Source organism: Colletotrichum scovillei (genome assembly GCF_011075155.1).
Source record: "Colletotrichum scovillei strain TJNH1 chromosome Unknown Contig00002, whole genome shotgun sequence".
In the NCBI taxonomy this organism is placed as follows: domain Eukaryota; kingdom Fungi; phylum Ascomycota; class Sordariomycetes; order Glomerellales; family Glomerellaceae; genus Colletotrichum; species Colletotrichum scovillei.
This window is the reverse complement of record NW_023336260.1, coordinates 2821135-2845004: the sequence shown is the minus strand read 5'-3', so window position 1 is coordinate 2845004 and position 23870 is coordinate 2821135. Positions and strand designations below refer to the sequence as shown.

General features: G+C 53.1%; 6 protein-coding genes across 6 annotated transcripts; 4 read left to right on the top strand and 2 right to left on the bottom strand.

Annotated features, from left to right (window-relative positions):
- Nucleotides 1-1140: 1140 nt before the first annotated feature.
- HER10_EVM0005152 (putative SET domain-containing protein) lies at nucleotides 1141-5464 on the top strand (the record flags this gene model as incomplete). Its single annotated transcript, XM_035474776.1, has 3 exons — nucleotides 1141-2253; nucleotides 2333-5224; nucleotides 5336-5464. Exons 1-3 carry the CDS (start codon nucleotides 1465-1467, stop codon nucleotides 5462-5464), a joined length of 3810 nt encoding a protein of 1269 aa, XP_035337184.1. The 5' UTR covers nucleotides 1141-1464.
- A 2382-nt stretch (nucleotides 5465-7846) lies between these two features.
- Nucleotides 7847-10411, bottom strand: HER10_EVM0008824 (NCS1 nucleoside transporter). The gene is made up of 3 exons (XM_035478333.1): nucleotides 9440-10411; nucleotides 9163-9379; nucleotides 7847-9111 (listed from the first exon to the last, which is right to left on the bottom strand). Exons 1-3 carry the CDS (start codon nucleotides 9686-9688, stop codon nucleotides 8015-8017), a joined length of 1563 nt encoding a protein of 520 aa, XP_035337480.1. The 5' UTR covers nucleotides 9689-10411; the 3' UTR covers nucleotides 7847-8014.
- Nucleotides 10412-14047: 3636 nt separating this feature from the next.
- Nucleotides 14048-14313, top strand: HER10_EVM0010749 (uncharacterized protein; the record flags this gene model as incomplete). Its single annotated transcript, XM_035480199.1, has 2 exons — nucleotides 14048-14134; nucleotides 14218-14313. 2 exons carry the CDS (start codon nucleotides 14048-14050, stop codon nucleotides 14311-14313), a joined length of 183 nt encoding a protein of 60 aa, XP_035337653.1.
- A 947-nt stretch (nucleotides 14314-15260) lies between these two features.
- On the top strand, nucleotides 15261-20165 carry HER10_EVM0002425 (alcohol dehydrogenase GroES-like domain-containing protein). Its single transcript, XM_035482893.1, has 2 exons — nucleotides 15261-18714; nucleotides 18785-20165. Exons 1-2 carry the CDS (start codon nucleotides 18518-18520, stop codon nucleotides 19713-19715), a joined length of 1128 nt encoding a protein of 375 aa, XP_035336974.1. The 5' UTR covers nucleotides 15261-18517; the 3' UTR covers nucleotides 19716-20165.
- On the bottom strand, nucleotides 15664-16926 carry HER10_EVM0000015 (isochorismatase; the record flags this gene model as incomplete). The annotated part of the gene is made up of 3 exons (XM_035469813.1): nucleotides 15664-15720; nucleotides 15861-16400; nucleotides 16642-16926. The coding sequence occupies 3 exons, from the start codon at nucleotides 16924-16926 to the stop codon at nucleotides 15664-15666; spliced, it is 882 nt and encodes a 293-aa protein (XP_035336765.1).
- A 293-nt stretch (nucleotides 20166-20458) lies between the features above and the next one.
- On the top strand, nucleotides 20459-22374 carry HER10_EVM0012938 (ATP synthase subunit G). Its single transcript, XM_035482313.1, has 3 exons — nucleotides 20459-20897; nucleotides 21001-21085; nucleotides 21147-22374. Exons 1-3 carry the CDS (start codon nucleotides 20633-20635, stop codon nucleotides 21421-21423), a joined length of 627 nt encoding a protein of 208 aa, XP_035337833.1. The 5' UTR covers nucleotides 20459-20632; the 3' UTR covers nucleotides 21424-22374.
- Nucleotides 22375-23870: the final 1496 nt, after the last annotated feature.

Sequence of the window (23870 nt, the reverse complement as noted above, 5' to 3'; positions counted from 1 at the left end):
GCTTCAATAACGGAGAGTTGCCCAGCGGTATGCATAGAGAAAGGAACAAATTCAAAAAATTGGCCATTTCTTCATTCAAGGTCCCCATTGATTTCGCTCTTCGAATGTCAAGTTCTCCTATCTTCTTATGAGGAAGTCGAAACGAGTTGGAATATTGTTATTCGAACTGTACAGTGTACTTGACTAAAGATATAAATGAAGGGTTGCGTGAAGAGAGGATATCAAATTTGTCTGTCAATCGCGTGCTTGCCAGGGTTGACGTCTTTGAGTGTTGAACTCCGCAATGCAAGTCCGGGCTATTTACCTGTCAAGGTCTCAGCTATGCAACTTGCCCTCTCGCAATTTTGCACTAGTGGTCTTGAATTGATTGAGTCGACTTGCGACAATTAGAGGAATTATTCTTTGTATGTCTACTAATGTGTGAAATGAGCTGGTCAAGTGCATTGCCTGCGGTACCTCGTAGAGACAAGGCTGTTATAGAAGTGTACTTACTATCTGCGCGGTAATAACGTTCTGCCTCTCTTTGCGAGACACTCAACCAAGGTGGAAATTGACACGCAGACGTTAGAGTCCTGTGCACGGTTCCCCTCTGTGTTGAACCCGAAACTCAACAAGTTAGCTCAAGGAGTCAAGATATAACAGTTGGAACAGATAATTGACATCCCCGATTAGTATCGTGGTAGGTAGTGTGATTAAGCAAGTTGCCGAGGTACTCAGGTAACTTCAACGCTTGAAGACAATAGTCCCTTAGTTATCCAGCTTGGTAAGTACCTGCTTGAGACGTGGTCACAATCATAGCATGTTCCGCCGCAACACATCGAATTAGGAACTGAAACTTGGTGAGTCTCTAAGAAAAAGATTTGGGAAAGAGACAATCTCCATTGGCATCTCTTACCCGACAGTCAAAGTCTTTAGAGATTGTTGCGACAGGCCGCAACGCACGGAAAAAGAAGGAGCCAGACAATATCTGAGCCGGGATTGCAAATAGCTTGAGGCGCAATCCCTGCTCCCCGCCCCAGTTTCGGCCTAGTGCCTTGCAATCTCTCCCTCCAACTCTTTCCTTTCATGAACGCGCTTAGCCTCGCAGTTCACCAACGCGTCTCACAATATCTCATCTTCTCTCATCATCAACCTCATCTCACAAAGTCCACTTTCGTGATCTTCGTGGACCGCCACTCCCTTTTTTTTATCGCCATCAACCCTCAACTTTTTTTAATTTGACTTGACTTCACCAGCGGCTCATTATTGTGACGGCCTAGCATGGTATTTCCATAGTCAATGTTTACAGGCTTTGCTTACGCTGACAACGGGGAAAGAGGGCATGGTGAGCGACCGTGTCTTTGTCTGTGTTCGCGCACGCAAGTGAGGAGGACGTAGCAGAGGCCATCAGAGACGGGGAAAGAAGGCGCCGCCACCGTCGCTTTCTTTGCGCCCCTGCCTTAATCACTTGAAGTGTCCTTCGACATGTCCCCCTTCCGCGCTGGGTCCGACCGGGACCATCCTTCGCGAAAAGGTCCCTACATCGACTACGCCAGATTTCTCCCACTCAACACCGATCCCGCCCCCACCCACTACATGAACCGCGCTCAGGCTGAGCCACCGTTTCGCGATCAAGAAGAATCCAGGAAAAAGATCGATATCATCGATCTAACCCTCAACTCAAGTCCCGTATCACGATCCTCCATTCATCACCAATTGGATGCCGATCGTGCGCCACCCCTCAGAACCAAGGTTGAGAGTCAAGGCCCTCCGGGTTTTTCTCTGGGCCTTGCGCATAGCCTTTCGGACCCGAGCGGCGGCTCAACCGCCGCTTCCAGCAATGCCGCCTCAGTTCTGGATCCTTCGCCACCGCCAGTATCCGTTCAACCTTCGGTCTCATCAATCGACCTGGAGGACGGCCTAAACGGCGAGATGCCTCGACCGCCGCGACATGAGGCGTCGTTGAAAACGCCTCAACAGGTGACGCCGCCGTCATCTACGCGACCCTCGAGCCATCAGTCTCCCAAGCAAGCCGCCATCTCCAAGAAGCAGACCCCGAAAAAGGACGTTTCTGATGTCCGGCAAATCATTACCTCGCTGCGGGGTTACTCAGCCGATATCAGCAATGTACATTCGCAACTGTGCCTCTACGCTCTCAGGTCTACCAAACCTGTCGAGACGCGCGTCAAAACCGGCATAGATTACTTTGCTGATGTTAAACTGGCCCCGGCTGATGCTGAGAAAACGGGCATAACCATGACAATCCGGGCCAAAGTGAGTCAAAATCGTTGTTTTCGGGCATCCTGAAGACTTCACTGCTTTCAAAATATGCACGTGACTAACCTCTCTAAAGCAACATTTCCGTGGGAGAAAGGTGGACACTCTCAGAGCTACGCACTACCTCCCAGTGTGCGTCAAGTCTGACAAGCCTGCCGTGCCCAGGTATCGTTTCCATCATACGGAAATCATCAAGAATGTTCTGTCCCCCAATTCGATGCTGAAGTTCGTGCCCGTCATTCGAGACCTCGACCCTGACGAGGAGCGGGACTACAATCTCTGGCTTGGTGAGCTGGAGAGAATGGACAAGAGCTGTGGATTCGAGACTCTCGGCAGCCGTGACCAACGGGTCGCCCGGACAATCAAAAAGGAAAGGACTGCGACGCTATCACTATTCTTGGACTCCTGGCTCAGAAAGATCGCTATCGACAACTGTAATCGAACTACCCTGATTCGCCACATGGCAAGTTCAAATTCCGATGATGCTATCACGCCACAGCAAAAGACGAGTCTAGTCAACCTGCACAGCGACGACAATATGGCCGCGACTACGCCAAGGGCCTTGAAAGCTGCAAGGGTGTTCACGGAGGCATTTGACCAAGTCTTTTACCATGACGCTCCAAAAGGAAAGGAAATCCTCCTCCGCGACGTTCTGAAGCTTGACAAGTCCGTCGATGAGATTGTCGAATCGAAGAAGACAGCAAAGGGTGGGCAAGACGACAGCGAAAAGGTCGATTCTTTGGAGCAATGGATCGAAACCCACACGGTTATGGGCTGTCTCATATGCTACAGCAATTCGTGCGAGCATGGAGACTACAGCATTGAGAACCACAAGCGCAATTTCTCTATGGATTGCATCGGCATGTACGGGCGTATGTTCTCAGCAAATCGCACGGTATCCTCTAGTGATCCGGTAGAGCCGCTGGAGCCTCCCCCGCCGTGCGAAAGACAGTGCTTCCAGATCTACGGTACCGGCAGCGCTGATGCGCAGGGGAAGCCATGGACCAAAGATGAGACTCTCTTACTACGCAGCTTGTTCACGATCTTGGATCATAACAAGGTCCGAGTCAAGGCTCAATGCGCTACTGCTGAGATTCTCAATAGAGATTGCCGGGACGTACATCGCCATCTGCAATCTCTGGACATCAGGCTTCCGCCCATTGAAACGATTGATCCGCCGAGGGTCAAAAACTTTCCTTGGTACGATCGCAAGAGAAAGATGCTCTTGGGCGACTGGCAGGCAGAGACCAACTCTCATGATACCAAGGTCCGGCCATCCAACGATCCATGCCATCACGAAGGCCCTTGCTCGAAAGAAAACGACTGCCCATGTGCGCTGAACGACATTTTGTGTGAGCGCTTCTGTCGTTGCACGGAGGAGTGTTGCGCTTGGAAATTTACAGGTTGCGGCTGCCATGGCAGCGGCAAAACGTGTTTGCAGAAACAGAAGGAGGGCCGTCCTTGTATTTGCGTACAGTTGAATCGCGAGTGCGATCCCGACCTTTGCGGAAGCTGCGGTGCTGTTGAGCGAGCCGATCCTGAAAACCGACACGACGACGCGCTCTTCCAGACCGGCTGCCAGAATACCGCCATCCAACGAGGTGTCAGCAAAGCAGTCGTCCTTGGCAAGAGTCAGTTGGAAGGCTGTGGCTACGGTCTCTTCACTGCAGAAGACATCGCACAGGACGAATTCGTGATTGAGTACACGGGCGAGCTCATCGTGGCAGATGAAGGAGTCAGAAGAGAGGCACGCCGCGGCGAGGCTTTCTCTGTAGAGAAGAGCACATCATATGTGTTCAGTCTCTTAGATTACGAAGGCATCTGGGTCGATGCTGCTATCTACGGCAATCTCAGTCGCTACATCAACCATGCTGTAGAAAATGCCAACGTTCAGCCCGGCATTCTCTACGTAAATGGCGAATACCGTATCCGATTTTCGGCAACTCGCAACATCAAGGCTGGAGAGGAGCTTTTCTTTAACTACGGCGAAAACTTCCCTAATCTTACTAAGAAGATGATCAAGGAGAAGGCTGACATTGAAGGAGACGCAGAGTCTGGACCAGAAGAAGGAGTAATACCGGTCAAACGTGGTCGAGGCGGACGCCGAAAGACAGTCAATGGCACGCAGAAATCAGCTGCCCAGAAACTCGCCACGGCGAAAATTGCGAAGAGCGTTCGCACAGGAGCTCGGAAAGAGGCGCCACAGGTGACGATAGACGATTACGAAGCTTTAGCAGACGTTGACACGGCGCCGAATGCAAGCCGGAAGCGCAAGCGCGTCGCGAAGAGCGATGATGAGGATGAGGACTTTCATCCGTCCTTGGAATCAGAAGAGAATGCTGAAGGGCGAGCCAAGGGGAAGCGGCCAGCCGTATCTCGTCGCCGAAGCGGAATACAACGCGTCAGATCAATGGGTTCTATCATACCCTCAGACTCGGAAGCAGATGGTTCCCAGCGAGCAACCCCTCGTAAGCGTGGACGGGCACGTCCCACTAGTTCTCACGGTGTTAGCAATTCTCAAACAACTGCAAAGACTTCGGCAAACCCCGAGAAATCAGCAGTTGATACGCCGCCTCCGAAAAAGAGGCGCGGACGCCCGCCGAAGAATCCTCGTCCGCCGAGCCCAGCCGTGGAAAAGCCACAAGAGGTGGAGCACGTTGAAAATGAGATTCGCGCCAGTCCGCTTCTCACCCGGAATCCTGAAGCAGAGGGTGGCACGATCTCGGTTGACTTGAGCCAGCCTTCGAGGTCTGCACGGGGCCGCAAGTTTACAACGTCTGCTCTTGGTCAGTCTGTTGAGGATCCTATGGACGTGGACGAAGCTGAGGCAGAGATCGACGCGACTCCTTCGCGGTCTAGAGGTCGACGGAGGGCTGAGGGAAATTCGATCACAGCTCGTGGGGCATCTCGGGGTGGTCGCACATCTGTGTCAAGAGCGCGTCGCTTACCTACCGAATCGGATGCTGTCGTGGACTCGGATGAAGAGCCCCTCACTCTCACTCCATCATCCCGGAGGAAGCGGATGCAAAAAAGGGTCCTTGGACCTTTGGAGGTGAACGACAGCGAGTCCAGCTTTAAGATGCCTGGCGTTGGTTCAGACTCCGATGATGATGATGACGACGACGATGACGACATTGTTGGTCTCAAACGCACTTCTAGGCAAAGGAAACTTCCAGCTCGATTCCGTTCATCTGACGAAGAGTCTTGACAATCAAAGGAAGCATGACCCATCGATTGGGGTGACTGCAGCGTGGACGAACATCAATTGAACGCTACTCTGCTGTCACAAAGCATGCTATGATGGATGAGTTAGGATGGTGGGGAGGTAACTGAGGTCGCATTTTGCATTCAGAGAAGGCATGTAGTTAAAAGGCTCTTCAAGTCATACGGAGCTTGGTTTTTGGGCGATGGCGGCATCTTCCCGGGTCTACATTTTTTTCAGGCGTATTCAGGAGTAAAAAGCATACATATCTCATGCCGCGGACGGGATACTTAACAACGTCTTGCTAGGGCAGATGCATTATCCACCGAATATACGTACTTGCATAGATTATTGGTCTTTTAAAGTGCCATGTTACAATGTACCTGAATCGTGAACATGGCGTGCAGCCAACTTGACCTATCGCCAACTTACTCATGGATCGAAGCTCACTTATCTAGAGTTCTGACTGTTCACCGCCTCGTGGCTGTTGGACTTGACGTTCGATTCTAAACCCTTCGACCTATTGCTGAAACACTAGCAGCCATCAGATGCTCGCCCACTACTTCCCAATCGCCCCCTCTTCGAGCCAAGTGAGGAGCGAATGTAACTTGAAGGAACCTACCAAGCCAGTAATTCTTTCTTATGCTACACTGTACATGCTGCTCCGTTGTATCGTAACGATAAGAAAGATGCGTTCGTCGACCTGCGAGAGACGGCCTCGTAAGGCGGCAATGGGTACGCCGCTACTCCCATGCCGCGGTGCCCGTCTTGGATGGAAGATGGAAGCTCCGGAGAGTGATGCGCGGCGACGGGGGGAGATTCTGACTGTCATGCTGATGAGGATCTCTAGTGCCTTAATTGGTCATAGTTGTACATCTGCATATTCCCTTAGAATCCATTTGTCAATGCCATCCATCATACTCTCCAGCCAGTCCTTCGTGAGCCAGGTGTCCAAAGTCTACAACCGTCTCAGCTTCGCAGGTTTCGCAGTTGACATGGCCGTTTCCATCCCGGTGTCTGTTTTTCTCGGTGAGATCTTGCGTCAACCCCTGGATCTGCCTTGCGAGGTGGCCGGCCACATGACAAACCTCATGCGAAATTTCTCGTCGTCTAAGACAATTACTCGGATAAAGTGAGCATTGGCTCCTGCTGCCATCAAGAAATGCCGATAACTTTGATTTCCAACGAACTCTCAACAAGAGGAATACAACCTTAACTCATTCTGAGCCAGCTGAGAAGATCCAAGGGACGGCTCAAACTGTGTTAATCGTTGGGCCGAAACGGATCTCGACTTCGACGCGTGGTACTGGAGCTGAATGAACATCGTCAACTGGGCTGGGACAAGAATGTGTTTCCCTCTCCCATTTTGATACAGAATACTGAGCGGAATGAGCCGCAAGAAAAAAATCCATAGCACCATGCCGAAGAGACTGTTTGATGACTGGACAAGTCCATACGGCGCCATGGCAGATACTCAACCTGTCGTCCCTAAAGGGCCCAACACCATCAGGGGCTCATCCCCCTCGCCCCCAGAATTTTCGCTCAGGTCTTAGACCAAACGACTCGCCGGTTCTCTTGAACCAGGGGCCTCGCGTGCAACCACCTCAGCCAACTATGCCGGTGCAGTTGGCTGAGTAGTTGCACGCCTGGCTTTTCCGGGGTCATCCGTGTCTTAGATATCTTTGTGGGTGAGCGTGCCGTCAGCTGCGGCTTGTGGGTTCGATTCCTACAAATGATCGAGGGGCGGACGATCTTTTTCTCTCTTTTTCTTTCCGCTTTCTTGCAGTAGGTTGGTGAAGAAATAAATTACTTGAGAAAGTCGTCTAGTTTTGCCCTGTACTCGTGGCAGTCTCTATCCGATTAGCGCAAGGTAGGACGAGAGAGATGGATATTCGATAAACCATCATTATCTGGGAGCTTCTTGTCTGCTATAGACTGCGAAGAATAAGCTCGCCCAGCTGGGCTTGGTAGCCTGAAGTCTCACAACTGGGACTTTGAAGTGAGGGATTTAAACGAGCAAACCAGCCGACTGGCTTGAGGAAGAACACGGCATAGTAGCGGTACTGATGGCTTTGACACGACCTATATCCCCCTCACTCTAGTTCATTGAGTAGATACCATACTCGATTGCGCATTGAGCAAAATCTGATTTCTGATCAATCCAACCTACACTAGTACGCGCTCGTCCAAATTTCAGTCTCGCGTGGGTTTGCAGATGAAGTTGATCCACAATTATGTAGCTAAACTTAGAGTTCCGGGAACTAGATGAAGCAATTGCTTGGCACGCTATCCTCTTCAACGACACTTTTATTAACGTGTTGGTAGGTGAATTTATTCAAATTGAACAGCAAGCTTTTTTACTTTCAAAGACCAACAATCAAGTTGCCCTTGCAACTCCCAGGTAAAATGGAGTTATTCTTCAACCAAAATCGCAACTCAAAGTCCTTCGGACGCCTCCCAACACCATATACGCCTACACTTCAAGTATATACAACCCACAGATCGATATCATACACCCACTCGCTCACTCAGCCCGCTCGCTGTGCGACCAGCTGGCTATCTCTTGAAGAACTTCTTCTCGACTGTACGCAGCACCACGTAAGAGACTGCCGCAAAAGAGAAGGCTAATTCAAAGCCAATATCACCGCCAAAGCTTCCGCCAGCAAGCTTGCCAATGGGACCGGTGAACCAGCTTTGTGACATGCCGAGCACGGCACCCATGACGCCCATCAAGAAAGCCACGATAGCAGCGAACCCAGGGGGCAGGCGCGAAGGCGTATCCCAGTCGCTGATGTCGTACCCTCTGATGCCGCGACGGAAAACGACGTGATCAGTGAGACTGACGCCCTCGTAGATGGCGAGCCAGTACGCGATGATGAGCATGAAATTCTCGAGCCAGGATTCGAAGTGGTCGTAGCCCGGAATGCTGATGGCGATGTAAATGCCAGTGCCGACAAAGACCCAGATGAATCGGGGGATACGCTCGGTCTTTCTGGACAGGACCTGCAGAGAGAGCGAGACCGAGTAGATGTTGGGGCAGTTGTTGGCGATGATCGAAAGGGCGAGGATGACGAGGCAGAACTGGCCAAAGCCACCCAGCTTGGTGACCAGAACGGCTGCCAAAAGACCTCCGATTCCAGAGTTGGCGTAGGCGTCGGAAAACGTGGGGTCGGTGACGCTGGCAGTCATGACGGCGGCTCCCAGCAACTCGGTGAAGCACAGGGTGAAGAAGAGGCCGCAGAAGGTGACGAGGAAGACCTTCATCCTGGAAGTGGACGCCGGGTAGTAGCACGTGTAATCGGCCGCGTAGGATGTCCAACCCGTCGCGAAGCCGTAAACGCTGGCAGAGAAGGAGAGGACAGAGCCCGCCTCTGACGGGCCAGTGCTCATGGGCAGCATGCTGTTGAACTTGCCCGAGTGCGCAAAGACGCCGAGAACGATGAGGAAGATGATGGCGCAGGGGATCCAAGAGAATCGCTCGTAGGTGTGGACGATTCGGTAGCCGAAGGTGCAAATCATTAGAGTCGAGATGGCAATAACGAGGATACCAGCCCACCCAGGCATGTTGTTGTTAACCGCATGGAAGAGTTGTGCACCGACGATGGTGTTGACTGCCGACCACCCTAGACAGGCAAGGATATTGAAGATGGCAACTGGTTCAACCAGTCAGTAAGGCCACGGCGATTTGGCAGATAGTCACATACTCAGCTTGACAGCGTAGAAACCGAACCAGTAACGGGACAAGACCATTTGTCGCAAACCGAATGTGGGGCCGAAAGTCGAGAAGAAGCAGACCGGTAAGACCCCTAGAAAGTTGATAAAGACGATGGTCAAAGCCGTATCAACAAATCCGAGACTGAAGACTGGAATAGCCAAAACACCAATGGCAAAGGATGAGACTACCATGTTGGCAGAGCACCACTGTAGAAGGGTCAGGATGGTTTCCTGGCGGAATGAGCGCAGCCATCAAGCTGGACTTACCAACGTTCCGACGTTGGCGACGGCATCGTTGATTCGTTCGTCTTCGGGGACCCTCTCGATACCTCTCTGCTCGACACCAAGCTTGCCCGCCAGCCTTTGCAGTCTCGCGTAGGTGCTGGTTCCGGTTGCGAAGTCAGCCTGGTGAACGGCATGATCATCCCCCAAGAAGCCTCGCTCGACATCGGTTGCCGACTTCTTTTCCCCGCCAGTCGACGAAATGTCGCTTTTGGTCTCGAATATAGCCATCATTGGACTGTGGTGATTCCCGTGAGGTTGGTGATGATATTGGATCTAGTTCACCGACAGCTCATTGCTTTCCCCGAAAATGGACTGGGAATGGTGGACGAGGGAAAGGTTCGTGGGCGGGAAACCGGCAGAGACGAGCAGATGCTCAAAGCACTGGTAAATTATGAGGGGATGAGACTGAGAGATCCACGAAGCAGCCAGAACATGTAGTGGCAAGCCGAGTAGTAATATTCATTGCGGAAAGTGGAGGAACCCTTATCAGGGCGCGACAGACGGCGGACCGCGGAATACCCAGATTTCTGGAGTCTAGATACAGCCTCAGTCGTGGGCTTTTGCAGAGCACACACCAAGTCCTGACGCGAAACTGGTGTAGGTGGGGGACATGGAGCGATCAAGATAAGAACCGCGGCATTGAAGAGCCTTTGATGGCCCACCGACGCGTCCTTGATGGCGGGACTGGTGTGGTTCGGAAGGTGGCCGGCACTTGACAGCCGTTTGGGATAGGTTCGGCAAGGGGAACTGGAGCTCTCGAAGTAAGCTAGAAGAAGAACTGGGAGGCAAAGTTCGGGTGTTCCGGGCTGATCTGTCCAATGGCGAATTTCGAATGGGCAATGATTCTGGATACTTGTTGGTCACTATGGAGGCAGTCAGGCGATAGTTGCGGAGGCCGTAGCCCGTAGGTCAGGGCTTGACGTGCTTCTCCAAGACAACGCTGATTTTTGCCCTTTTTTTTTCTCTGATTCTTTGGCAAAGGGTATCACCCCACGATGCAAAAAGGAGGCATACTTTTTTGAGTGGACGCATTGCAGAGTACCATCCGTGCTGATAGCAAGCAGGGATTGGCCACCCAGACATGCGTCCCAGGTTTCTGTTAGTCCGTGAACCTGCAACACGGGAGGCAAAATAGGAGAGGCCCGGTGAGTAAATTCGAAGAGTCGAGGGTTGCTGAAGATGGCTTATCTTGGCCGACGAATCTGAACGATAAGATAGACCAGGATTGAGGGGGATTAGGAGGACTGCAATTGGTTGTTGGTGACCAGTATGTCCGCTATGGGGCCGAGTCTAGCTGCCGCAGAGCCGAAAGCATGAGAAGACGAGAGATTGATGATGATCTTGAATGGCTTCCATGCGGACTAGAGTCTAGCGCAACAGATGAAGTTTGGGGTCTCCAGATGGGGGAGAGACACAAGTGACAGGATTGACGAGCGCCCGGGTCCGAAGTCTGGAGATAGGAGGTGCCCGTCAGATCTTATCGTTCTTGCTTCGATCGACACTTGAGGGCAGCAGGAGGTATCCGTAGGAAGAGACCGAAACATCAATAGCCGGCACGATAGGTACCCATGCATAGTTAGTACTCCGTATGGCGTAGCGAGTCGTGACTACTGGCAGTGACAGCAAGTAATGACTTGTGAGTGGTGACTGGTGAGATGCATCGCGAAAAAGGGAAGGGCCGCCCACAACTTCCCGGCCCAGGGTTCGTGCCCACAAAGCTTGTCTGTTTGCAAAGTAGAGGCATGGCTTGGCGACGAGACACTAGCCACATATCTTGTGGCGGTACACAGCCAGCATCGGTCCCTCCAGAATCCAAGATGAATAACATCTCTTCCAACAACAAGACACTTCTGTTCTCAGTCTCAACTCCCTCATGTTCAACATTCCGACAAAATGAGCCATTCGGTCCGCTTACCTCACCCGAAAGACCATGACTGCGTTCGCAGCAAAGCAGGTGCAGGCAGAGTTGTGGCCCGGTCCGTATTCACAGACATGAGAGAACGCCCGTCTGTCAACTGATCTCTTTACATTCCACCGGACCCCAGGTTTTGAACGGGCTGCTTCAGCGCCATGCTTGAGAGGCTTCGGGAATCTCGCAACATCTTGATCATTCCCCGCTCAAATTGTCTCGATGCCAGCCATGGCGTAGATTGTACCTCGATGCTCTCCAGCCCCTTTTCGACCTTGCATTGGTGCAATTACGCCGCCTTCTGGAGAAGGCATTTGACGAATTCTCTACGCAACTATTCCGTATCCTGACTACCAACTCGAGAATAGCTGACGCTCGGCACGCGTTTCGACCCCAGGACAATAAATAATTGACAGCGCGAGGATTTGGGTCAGGTAGCGTCGGATGAACCACTGGCACCTTGTATTCGAGTCGTTACCTCGTTGAACACATCGGCCTCGAAATGTTACGCAGTACACACAACCCCCATCCTGCAAACGGCACGACGTGGGGTGACACCAAGCAACCCAACCACAGACGGACATGTCTGGCTCCGGTTGGTATTCGTACGGATACGTGGAACACGGCGTGGTCACCGACCGTTGACACTGGTGCAGCGGATCCCGGCAGCCGTCAAGGCTCCTTGCTGGCAGCAGAAGCAACACTTCTGAGCACACGAGTCTGGAAGAGTTCAAGTCGAGGCTACAAATGCCTACTACGACGGGCTGTCCTACAATTTCGTCGTCCTGAAACCATGGGGATGCAGGGGAGTGAGACTTCACTCTATCGCCCGATAACACCATTCGGGCGCTCCCTTCAGACCTCTCGCGGGATTCAGACCTGTTCAACAATGTCGTCCAAGCTTCTGCCGCTAAATCTCTTCGCACCAACACGGATGACTGCCAAGCAAAGCTGTTGGGGGCATCTTTCGTCGTCTTGACGCTCACAGCGCTGGGCCCCCACTGTTTGCGGTCGGGTCGTTCGTTGCATGGACTCGAGAATCGAACGGACGCCAAAAATCTCGACATCAACGTTGGACAAAGAAGATTCAGCGGCCTCCCGTCAGCCATTGCGTGATTTAAACGGCGGTTGGACCAAGATTGCGTCGTGAACACGAGGGAGAGCCACGCTGAGTCGCTGCCCACCAAACCCCACGATCCCGCTCAGAGTTTGACTTACCAGAATGCAATCTCATCAGAGGTTTCAGCAGCAAGCCATGGCGAACCTTGTTTATCATCGTCTAATGTCCCGACGCGATCAACACACCAGGAAAAAGCATGGACGGCATTTTCCAAACATTTGCTTTTTGGCTGCAGTAAGGCTGGGCACCTTCGACGGTAACGGCCGTTTGTTTGCGCTCTACAATCATACCAGATGCTTGAGTCGGTCATCAACCTTTACTTGCGTCTTGGTGCCTCTCAGCCACAGTTTCTATTCTTGTCCCATATGTCGCCTCCCCGAGCTCGCCGGCTGTGACTCCCGCGCCTCAGTTTCTTCGTCAGAATCTTCGTATGCCTCAGCTCCCCACCACAACAGCGCCAAACCTCCCCTGTCCTAGTCCCGCGCCCTCAGCTCGAGCTAATGGCACAGACAATGCTTCCCAGATTCCCAGCATTCTCGGTCCCTGCCGACCACTAGCCACTTTGTAGAACTCGTTCGTGACAAAATTGCCAGTAGCGTTTGCTTCCCTTCACAAGGTCTCGGCCAAAGCGATTGAATGTCGCCGGTCCAGCAGACCATCATCCACAAGGTACAACCCCTCCTCTTTCTGTTCGCGCCCTACGTCCCCCGGCAATAGCCCTGGCCTAGTAGATCTTGATCCATCAGACTCGATTTCGTTTGTACACTTGGCAGTTCACCCCCGGTCAATTTCTCCTCTGTAGAACGGAACACCTGCCATCTCCTCCTCCGCCAGAATGAAAGGCAAAGGCTACCACGGCTGCTACAAGACCGATGACACCAGGCATCGTGTATCCGACTGTCAAATTTGAAGCTGCCGTGTCTCAGTGATGCACATGAATCTTGCCCAGGTGATGGATCGTGATTCGAGGGGAATTGCCAGGCACGTGTCGTCTGTATCTCTCCCTTCCATCTACCATTGCTTTCCAGAATCGGCCGGCCCTCGTAAACCACCCCCCCAAAAGCACCCCTGGGCTTCCGGATGACTGCGACGGGCGGGAGATGGGCATCGACTAACGGCCGGAGCAAGAAGCTGCAAGGCGTGGCGCGGACTCACGCCGTCACCCTCGGGCTTTCTGATGGGAGCAGGATGCCTCGTGTACGAAAGTACATCTTGTTTTTGTTTGCCCATATTAAATAGCATTCCTCCCGCCCTGTCATCACCCAGGACTCGACCCCACTGCATTCCGTGAGATACCTGGTTTGTAACTGAGCTTCATAAAGAAGTCTCTTGGCCTCTTTTCCGCTTTCCCGCCCTTCTTTACTCGTTTCTTCACTTGTTTCCTCCCTGTGTCTCCTTCGCTACCTTTTCAACCTCTATCGCTACCTTCAACAAAGCGACGATTTCGGGTTTCCAATTTCCATCAGGTATCTCGGACAAAAGTCAAAGTCACTCGACAAAACATCCACAACAAACAAACACCAACTCGCCCAGCTCTTGTTTATTATATTCAAACGAGAAAATGCAGTTCCCCGCGGTATTCTCCATGGTTCTCGCCATCGCCTCTCTCGGCGCCTTCGTCCAGGCTCGCCCGTCTCCCTGTCCCGATGTTCGTCGCTCCCTCCTCCATCCAACACCCCTCCGGTGTCCACCGCAATATCACTAAGAGATTCTGACTTTTTTCATATATAGTGGAAGCGAGATGACATCCTCAACGGCAAGGCCAGCCCTGAGATTTGCTGCTCATACGGCGTCTGCAAGGGCGATGTCGTCGTCGTGAGCGGTTGAAAGAGCTTAGAGGAATCATTTCCCATCGGGAAGCTCAAAGGTTGCAAAACCCAAGCTCACGCAATAACGACTACTCCGCAACACACAATAGGCGCGCCGTAAAAATCCATCGTCAAAGCGTTCATTCAACGTTAACACGACGACGATGAAAAGGCCCTGCCTGCTTCCCCCCCCCCACCACCACCACCACCCAACACAAACACCCCTACCTATCATACAAAAGCCAGACAGTCGACTAAGAAAAAAGACGACATGCACATATCGGCATTCCACATATGGGCCCCCAATCCTCCCAAACAACAGAGTCAGATAGATACGCGGCGTTTTTTACGGGCGCAACCTAGGGTCTTCCCACAAATTGGAACCCTTGCTTTTTATTTTGCAGGAAACCAGGGATTAGCAGACTTCCTATTCGGGATTGGACGACGGACAGACACCGAACCACAGAAGATGCAGATGCACGCAGCACATCCACCACACAACACTTTTCGGTCTGGCCATGCCGCATCTTTCGTCGGGTATCTTGGCGTGCTTGAGGATATTCCTCTTCCTCTCTTTTGGACGAATGGGAAGGGTCGGTCGGAGTTCCGCTGCCCCCCTCACCCTCTCGGCTTTCAAGAAGATGTTTCTTGGGTGGTCGGGCGGCGGAGTGAGACGGCTGCACCGGGCTTACACTAGACACGACTTGATGGTTCTTCTGCTAGTTATTAGGTCATCTTGTCGAGAATGGGCTGTCAGGACATGAGAGAGTCAAAGATCGACCTCGCGGGAAAAGGACACTCCAGGTAGAGAGTATTGAAGAGATCAAAATAAAGCCTACTATGAAATCATACAGAAAATGTCATGGTCTTGATAGATCACACCATCATCAATCACATGCTCAAAGCCACAAGTAAAGACACTATGAATTTCAGACTTATTTTCAGGAACGGGATACGGGTCCACGAGATGCCAAAAAATGCACGTTTGTTGCTGACTGGGGCGCCTCTCGGAGACATTTCCTCTTCTCTCTCTTCGCTCACTCTTCGCTCACTTTCCCCCCTCCACGTTGCGCGTCCATTGGCCACTGTCTCGTATCGCCAACATCGGTCCATCGGGTAGCTTAGCTTTCGTTTGCACGATAAGCGTCCCGCATATTCGGTACGAGAAAACGCCGTCTAGCGGATGTTCCAACCTCAACCTCACGAGACAGACCGCATTCGTCGATTTTCCACGAGTTCGTTCGCCAACCTTGAAGGTTGAGCCCCATCGTACGTTTTTTCACTTGACTCAGTGATCTTGATCTCACACCCACCCACATAACCTCACCTTGACATCACCAGATGTGCATGGTGAGCTAACGCCAATGCTTCACGAGGCTGTTCCGGCGAGAAATGTCTCTGTCGAGACGACGAACCCGTATGAGCCCTACGGCAAGGCTTAGTGAGCTGTTCGTTCACTTTCCGTCGTAGCCGTACCCGCAATCACAAGCAAATCCACGGCCATGACCAAAGTGGGGGAACGAGAGGGTATAGACCAGAGAAGAAGGGGGCAAAACGAAAACTCACAGAAATATTGTAAAGGCACACCTCGGGAGCCCCAGGCGTCCCGGTCCCGCAACAGTCCTCAATCAAGATGCAATCCCACCCGGCATTATACGCATCCGTCAGCGTGCCGAGGACGCACTGGTCGGTGTTGACCCCGGCGAAGAGCAGTGTTCGTATCCCTCCTGCTCCCCTTCCCTCACCGGTCCCGGAGGCAGCCTCCTCACCATCTTCATCACCCTTCCGAGTCCGCTCTAGATACTTCCGAAGCGGCTGCTCCGGGCTCCACATCCCCGACATCCTATTCTTGTCGCACCGCACATCCTCCTCCGGGCGGAGGCTGCTCCGCTTCAGCGGCTCGTAAATGTCGGCGTTCCACTCGCCCGCGACGAGGCAGCGGCCTCTGCCGCCGCCGAGATCTGCACCGAGGCCGAGGCGGGCGACGGTGCCCTTGTCGTTGGTCGCCTCCTCGCCCAGGATGAGCGATCGCGAGAAGCCGCGTTGGACGCTGGCGGGCATCCGCGCCAGGTCGTCGTCGGTCAGGCCCCAATTTAGCCAAATTACCTGCAATAGCAAAAAAAAGTGAGCTACGATACGTCGCTTGTTTAACCGCCACCACCCCGGCAAAAGTCCCCTTCCCCCAATCCCCTTCCAGGCATCTAACCCCCGCGTGCCCCTCATCTCTGTAATGTCTAGCGACTTCTGCTCCTATTCCTCCGGTAAGACGGGCGGTAACGTCTGCCGGATGCCCCGAACGTCCGAACAGGGCGGGGGAGAGTAGTACAGAATGGGTTCAAGGCCGTACCTGAATACCTAATTCGCGGCATTTCTCAACAACCCTCTTGGTCTGCTCCACCGCAGCCAGCCCGGCCGGGTGGTCTCGACAGCTGGGGTGCAAAAAATAGTTTTGCATATCGACAATCACGAGCGCCGTGCTGTGGGGGTTCACCGAAACCGACGTCCCCGCTGGTCCTTGGCTGGTGCCGACCTTCCAAGCCGGCGACCGGCCCCGGGTGAGATCATAGGTTCGCGACGGTCTATCGTAGTGCCACTCGTCGCCCGGCGGGCCAAAGGTCAAGTCTGGGCGCATGACAAAGGCGCGAAAAGGGTCCGAACTTTTTCCTCGGATATTCTAGTCCCGACGGCGGCGGGTATAGCTCACTACTTGCCCCGATTGCGGGTAATGTGATATGGTCTGGAGCGATTGGATGGGTGTAAAAGTCACTGAGTGTGTGTAGAGGTTGAAGAAGAAAAGGTCGCATTGCTCTCATGCAGTACCAAGAAGTCGGTAGATAAGAAATCCCGCAGAGCGCGCACAAAGCAGCAATGCACTGCAGCGCTTCTATCGGATGGAGGTGTCAACAGCCTGGTCTATCTATCAATTCTTCGGGAAGATGTGCGTCGGCGCGGCTATCGTCCGACCCCGCGGCCAACAAGAGTTGCCCGGCCTACTGCAGGACGAGAAACAGACACAGTCTCACATGCCAACATCATGAGGTTCTGACTGCATCAGTATGCAAGGCAGCAAATTTCCAAATATCTAATTAGCTTTCGGGAGCGCGTCTGGGCGTGATGAGACGATGAAACTTTGAAAGACTTCCCCATGAAGGCGCATCTCGAAAAGGGAGGTATAGGACCGAGGCACGATGCCCACTGCTACCTAAGGCGTCTGCCGCATGCGACTCCCCGGTAATTAAGGCGAAGTTCGAATGGGGGTAATTCGGGGCCGACCTCCAAAATGTTTGGAGACTAGATGGGATGGGAAAGGGAGGGGAGGGGGTTCAAGTTTCCGTGGAGCTAATAAAGGATCTTGCGTCGGCCACAGTCGCGATTCGTGGAGCGTCATGGTCCTCAGCAAGCGACAATACGACGGCAAGGGAAAGGCGATGGTCGACCATAAACCGTACAGATGCGGAAACCCAACGAAGTCCCCTGGTTCGGATACCACGTGAACGCAAAAGAAAAAATCCCCGTGGCGCGTGTGTTGAGATGGTTGCCCCTCCCGGCGTGCCTGGACCTGGCAAAGCGCGAGACGTGCCGCTTCGTTGTATCCGTAGTGAGACTATATGAGAGAAAGCGTAGTTTGTCAGTGAGCTTGTCGCGGGGAATGGTATATGTCGGGTACGGATCGTCATCGTGATTGGAGCGGAAAGTCGCAAAGAGGATGAATCGGTCTTACAGCGACCGAACGATTCCCACAACGCGGCAGCGCCCCACCCCTGCCAACAAGCTTCGACCCTGCGTGACGTTTCGACGTGGGGAACTGGGGTCAAACTATTCGCCTTGGGCGACGAGGGGTGATGAGGGGCTGGATTCGAATAATTGTTGACCACAGGGCCGACGAAGCTGCTGGATTGTTGGCCGGCCCAGAAAAATAAAAACAAAAAATCCACGAGTAGCTCCAAGGTATATATCCAGCCGGGCGACTGTCCGGTCGTGTGTCGTTCTGTTCCAAGCCGCTCTACTCTTCCTCCTCTCTGTCCGCTTCGTCTGTTCTGTTCGTCCATACGCTCGACTCAGGTTCTCGCCGTTGCTGTCGCTGTCAGTCGTCTCGTCAATCTTGCACGCACGTTTCATACCCCGCCGACAGATCACATTATTACCTGGCAAGAGAGATACTCTCCCGGACCATTCTTCCATCACGCTCCTCGCACACACACAGAGACAACCCAGCTTTCACAATGTCCCCTTCAGCTGTTGATCCTCCCGCCTCGGTCGGCTCCGTTAAGGTGTCCAAGGCCAACATTGGTGTCTACACCAACCCCGCACATGACCTGTGGATCAACGAGGCCGAGCCCAAGTTGGAGGCCGTTCAGGCCGGCGAGGGACTGCAGCACGGCGAAGTCACGGTAGCCATCAGAAGCACCGGCATTTGCGGGTAAGGATTTTCGTGCCAGACAAAAGTGCCCCCCTTAAGATACAAGGACGAGACTAACGGAGAGATACAGATCCGACGTTCACTTCTGGAAGCACGGATGCATCGGACCCATGATTGTCGATGGCGACCACATTCTCGGCCACGAGTCCGCCGGTGAGATTCTCGCCGTCCACCCCAGCGTCACCCACCTCAAGGTTGGTGACAGAGTCGCCGTCGAGCCGAATGTCATCTGCAACTCCTGCGAGCCTTGCTTGACCGGTCGCTACAACGGTTGCGAGAAGGTCCAGTTCCTGTCCACCCCGCCGGTACCTGGTCTGCTGCGACGATACGTGAACCACCCTGCCGTCTGGTGCCACAAGATCGGTAACATGTCATATGAGAACGGTGCCATGCTGGAGCCCCTGAGTGTCGCTCTTGCCGGTATGCAGCGTGCCGGTGTGCGCCTTGGCGATCCGGTCCTCGTCTGCGGTGCCGGCCCCATTGGTCTCATCACCCTTCTCTGCGCCAAGGCTGCCGGTGCCTGCCCGCTGGTTGTTACGGATATTGACGATGGACGTCTGGCCTTCGCCAAGGAGCTGGTGCCCACAGCCATCACCCACAAGGTCGGTCGTGGAACCGCCGAGGAGGAGGCCAAGCGCATCGTTGAGTCCTTTGGAGGTGTTGAGCCGGCCGTCGTCATGGAGTGCACTGGCGTGGAGAGCAGCATTGCTTCGGCTGTTTGGGCCTGCAAGTTTGGTGGAAAGGTCTTTATCATTGGTGTTGGCCGCAACGAGATCAGCTTCCCTTTCATGCGCGCTAGCGTTCGCGAGGTCGACATCCAGCTGCAGTACCGCTACTGCAACACCTGGCCCAGAGCCATCCGTTTGGTGGAGAGCGGTGTTGTTGACCTCAGCAAGTTGGTGACACACAAGTTCAAGCTCGAGGATGCCCTCGGCGCCTTCGAGGCGGCTAAGGACCCCAAGTCAGGCGCTATTAAGGTCATGATCCAGAGCTTGGACTAAACCAAGCCTGATGGTTAGACGACACGATTGATTTTTTTGGGCATAATATGGCGGTGCTGGCGATTTGGTGTCATGGATGGGTTTTTGACTATACTTTAGAGATATGTTCCCAATGAATTCGTATGACAATATGAAGCTTCCATCAGATTGACGATGCTTGTTTGTAGGCAGAGATGTGGACTGTTGGTGGTGGTTTTGGTGTTGGTGTTGAGAGCGAGGAGATGGGGATGACAGGACTTGAGCATTGTAAGTCAGTGACAAACTGCTTCCATACAAGGTAACTTGACATCGACATGGGGCAGATGAGAATGCAAGAGGTATCCATTCATGGGAAGAACCCATTCTGCCCCAGCACCTGCCAGTGAACCTTTTCTCACTTAATGGATCTTACCAGTGAACTGTGCCTGCCTGCACCTGTGAACCGCCCTGTCACGCCTGCCCGCACTGAAGAGAGCCCCCACTTCCCTTGAAGAGATCCACTTCGTGATTGGTTAGATCTCAAAGCGGCATAGTCCGCTGGGCCGACGGGTGCCAGTGCCTCTTTCCCCTGGGAGCAAGGGAAAAAAAGGTACCTATTCCTTGTACCTGACCTTAGCAATTGACATTTTTCATAAGCAAGAAAAGAGAAGAGCGCACGGGCCATCGCTCCTCCGGCTCGCAACAACAGCACAAGCGAAATCTTCCGAGAGGTCGGGCAGACTCTGGCAAGAGAGACAGAGAGAGCTCTTTTTTTCACTTTACGCAAAAAACATCACTCACCACCACCCCCTTCCCATCAATTGGCAGCCAACGAAGCTCCTTCTTCGACCCCGGAGCCGCCCACATCGACGCACCCCGATCCGAGATCCAGATACCCCGATTTTTAATCCGTCGACCTCCTCTCTCTCTTCCACAACCACCCAACCCCCCGGTCCAAGATGTCTTCCGCCCTCGCCCGCCCGCTCATGCGGACCACCGCTCGCACTCTCCCTTCCCGCGTCGCCGCTCGCTTTGAGTCGACCACCACCAAGAAGGCCACCGAGTCCGCAAAGGATGCTGCCGGCAAGGCCAGCGAGTACTCGGCCAAGGCCGCCCAGGGCCTGAGCCGCGCCGCCAGCGCCGCCGGTCCCGCTCTGTCTGGTGCTGTCAACGCCCTCGGCAAGGTCGGCGGTCGCACCGGCAAGGTCATCAACTTCATTGAGAGTACGTTATAATCCGGTCACGAGGGGATCTCTATGAGCAGAGGCGCAATGGAGCGCGCATCCTTGACTTCAAGGGCCAATTGCTGACGGATGTCCGACTACAGAGCAGGTTCCCTGGGTTGTCTACTACTCCCGCGTCACTCTTGAGCTGTCCAAGATTGTCTTCCACGGCCAGAAGATGGCTCCTCCGTAAGTTCTAGCACCAGAGCGAAGCGTCTTGTCCGCCCAGCTTCTGACGAAAGAGATACAGCCCCGTCAGCACCTTCCAGTCCTACTTGCAGCGGGCCCTCGGCGCCGTCAAGAACCCCAACGCCCTCCTGAGCTCCGCCTCCTCAGCTGCCAGCTCCGCTGCCAACACCGCCGCCGCTGCGAAGCCCGCCACCATCGCCTCCCGCATTAACACCGCGACCGTGGCCACCGGTGCCGTTGTCGCTGCTGAGTGCCTCGGTTTCTTCACCGTCGGCGAGATGCTCGGCCGCTTCAAGCTCGTTGGTTACCACGGCGAGACCCACGCCGCTGCCCACTAAACGAAGAACCTTTTGGAACTTTGCTCCCCACCGCCTCGTACCGATTCGAAACGACGACGCGAAGGAGCAGAAGTTTGTTTCCCGGGTTATTAATTCAAACTGCATCTAAAGAAAAAGAGCGCAAATGGTGGCTTCGGGCTATAGAAACTGGTAGGAAAGGGGGTGTTTTTATTTTGGAACCAAATGACATGAATGCTCGATGCCTGTGGTAGAGGTTCATGTTATCCAGTGGCACAGCTCCCTACCGGTCGAGATTCCATTGACCGTCCAAGGGAGCTGATGTACTGGAAGAGCAGCAAAGAGAATCAGTCTCGGGGGCCTTGGATCCGGCCACCGCCGTACGTGTTTTCTCAACAGGCCACCTTATTATTTCCTTATGTAGACTCTGTACATCACACACGTCAACCGCGGCCCACCCATGCTGCGAAACCTGCCTCCTGCAGGTAAATAACAGGAAACCTTTTGAACTATATGGCGCTCGGTGGAACCACGTTCGTAAGAGTGTAATGGATTGAAAGCAGAGGGTGGATGTGATACTTTGCATTGGCAGGAGCCTTGACCTTGAGACTTGACCAGCACTCTGACTGGTTGGATGAGAATAGGCTTGTCCTTTCTGCCACTCTGCTATAACTCACTCCATCTCGAGAGACCATATTGGTCGATGAAGGTTGTTCCTTACTGGGAACGGACTGGCAAGTTCGATATTACAGCGGACCCTGCCATCTTCTCATCCAGACCTTGATGATGCTATAGATATGAAGCCAAAGCTGTGACGTGTTGAATTCAGGCATACATTTTCATGGTCAACGACCTTCGACGATAAACCGGAGTTTGCGTCACAACGTCACTATCAACTGAGCTACTCACCTTAGCCAAATTCAGGAGAGCCCAGCTTTTTTACTTGCTTCATCCCGACGGCCCAAGTTTTCCATCCATCACTCGAAAAGCACCTCAGCGTATGACGCTAGAATACCAGCGGGGTTTGTGTAGCTAGGAGTGATGAGATTGCAGTCTTCATCTACAATCAACGCCCACTCTGGCCAAGACCAATAACACAGAGCTCCTCTCTACCTGTCGTCTGTTATTATTCCCTTACCGGCTCCGGTAGGACGTTACGGTGATTCATCTCACTTCTGAGTGAAGTAGAGATGAATTCCTCCCGACATGGAAGGCACTTCCCCCCTCTCCTTCCCTGACCTGACGTACCTACCTACTTAAGGGGTCTATTCACCGTTCCCGTCACCAGCACAGCAGCGCCCGTCTAGGTCGGCGAGGTCAGGTCAAGCTGTGTGCGAGGTGGTCGAGTTGGTTAAAATAATAAACAAATGCTCCAATGAAGTCAGAGTCCGGGTTGACCGAGGGGCGCGCTGTTCGAATCTGGGCAGGGGCGTGAATTATAAGGCCAGTATCCCCCCTCCTTCCTTTCCTATTCCCTTTTTGCTTTTTGATTGTATTTCTTGAGTATAGACGATATTTATGATTCTACCTACCTGCAGAAGGTGGATATCTCTTTTGTTCCTTTCCAATGAAGTACCCACAGTACAACTCACTTTATATATAGTCATGAAGAACATGACATATCGATTATGCTGGAGGCCGTCTGCGGCAAAACCTGGTAATGACGCGATCGGCGAAGCCTACACCTGGACATGGAGATAATCGTCTCTCGGACTCTAGGAGGTGTGCTGCTTCTGTCTGGCGGTGGATGGTAAGGTGGATTACCACTATGGTTAGAAATGCTTCCTTGCCACTATCCCATGCTTCTTCAACTATTCTTAAGTACCAGAGATGAGCATCCGACAGGCAGATGAGTATCAGAGGTGTGACTTTAGATCATGCCGTTGAACAGACACAAATAGCTCTATCAAAAGCTTCGCTCATGGAAATACAGCCAGCCGTCCCAGCACCCAAGAATCAGATCCGTCAACCGCGAGAGATCGTCAAACCATCGTCGCCGAGCCTCATGCGTACTATCAAAAAGTCTCACGTTACACAACCCGAAAGCCAACTTCCCTTCCATTTCCCTTACAAGTCTGCCCGAGAACCCGGTCACCGGTCAAAACGCAAAGGCCTTACCTCCTTTTCACAAACAGCAATCATCTAGTACTCATGCTGTCTCGGCGGGAAAGACCATCTCGTTGCCCCTTGGCCTCTCAGGCAGGCAGTCAGGTAGAATGGGAGGATCTCTTATTATCCTCATCGAACCCAGCCCCCTCTGCTCAGGCTTGAACAGATTTCTGTCTACGGTACCTGAGATAGACGGGCGGTGATTCAACATCACTTCATTCGAACAGTACGCCGCACACCCTCCGAAACCCCCGTTCGAGGCCCGTACCGTTTGCCACATCATCCCGTATTCGTACTCACAAACAGACCCCGGATCCCTCTAATCGAATACATACCGCTACCACTGTCCAAACGCCTCAATCTTGCATGGTGGCGTATAT

Coding starts and splice junctions, on each gene's coding strand:
- HER10_EVM0008824 (XM_035478333.1), bottom strand. CDS start 9,688: ATGATGGCTATATTCGAGACCAAAAGCGACATTTCGTCGACTGGCGGG. Junction 9,380..9,439: donor TCGCCAACGTCGGAACGTTG/GTAAGTCCAGCT, acceptor ACCCTTCTACAG/TGGTGCTCTGCCAACATGGT. Junction 9,112..9,162: donor TTTCTACGCTGTCAAGCTGA/GTATGTGACTAT, acceptor TGGTTGAACCAG/TTGCCATCTTCAATATCCTT.
- HER10_EVM0002425 (XM_035482893.1), top strand. CDS start 18,518: ATGTCCCCTTCAGCTGTTGATCCTCCCGCCTCGGTCGGCTCCGTTAAG. Junction 18,715..18,784: donor AGAAGCACCGGCATTTGCGG/GTAAGGATTTTC, acceptor GGAGAGATACAG/ATCCGACGTTCACTTCTGGA.
- HER10_EVM0012938 (XM_035482313.1), top strand. CDS start 20,633: ATGTCTTCCGCCCTCGCCCGCCCGCTCATGCGGACCACCGCTCGCACT. Junction 20,898..21,000: donor GGTCATCAACTTCATTGAGA/GTACGTTATAAT, acceptor GTCCGACTACAG/AGCAGGTTCCCTGGGTTGTC. Junction 21,086..21,146: donor GGCCAGAAGATGGCTCCTCC/GTAAGTTCTAGC, acceptor AAAGAGATACAG/CCCCGTCAGCACCTTCCAGT.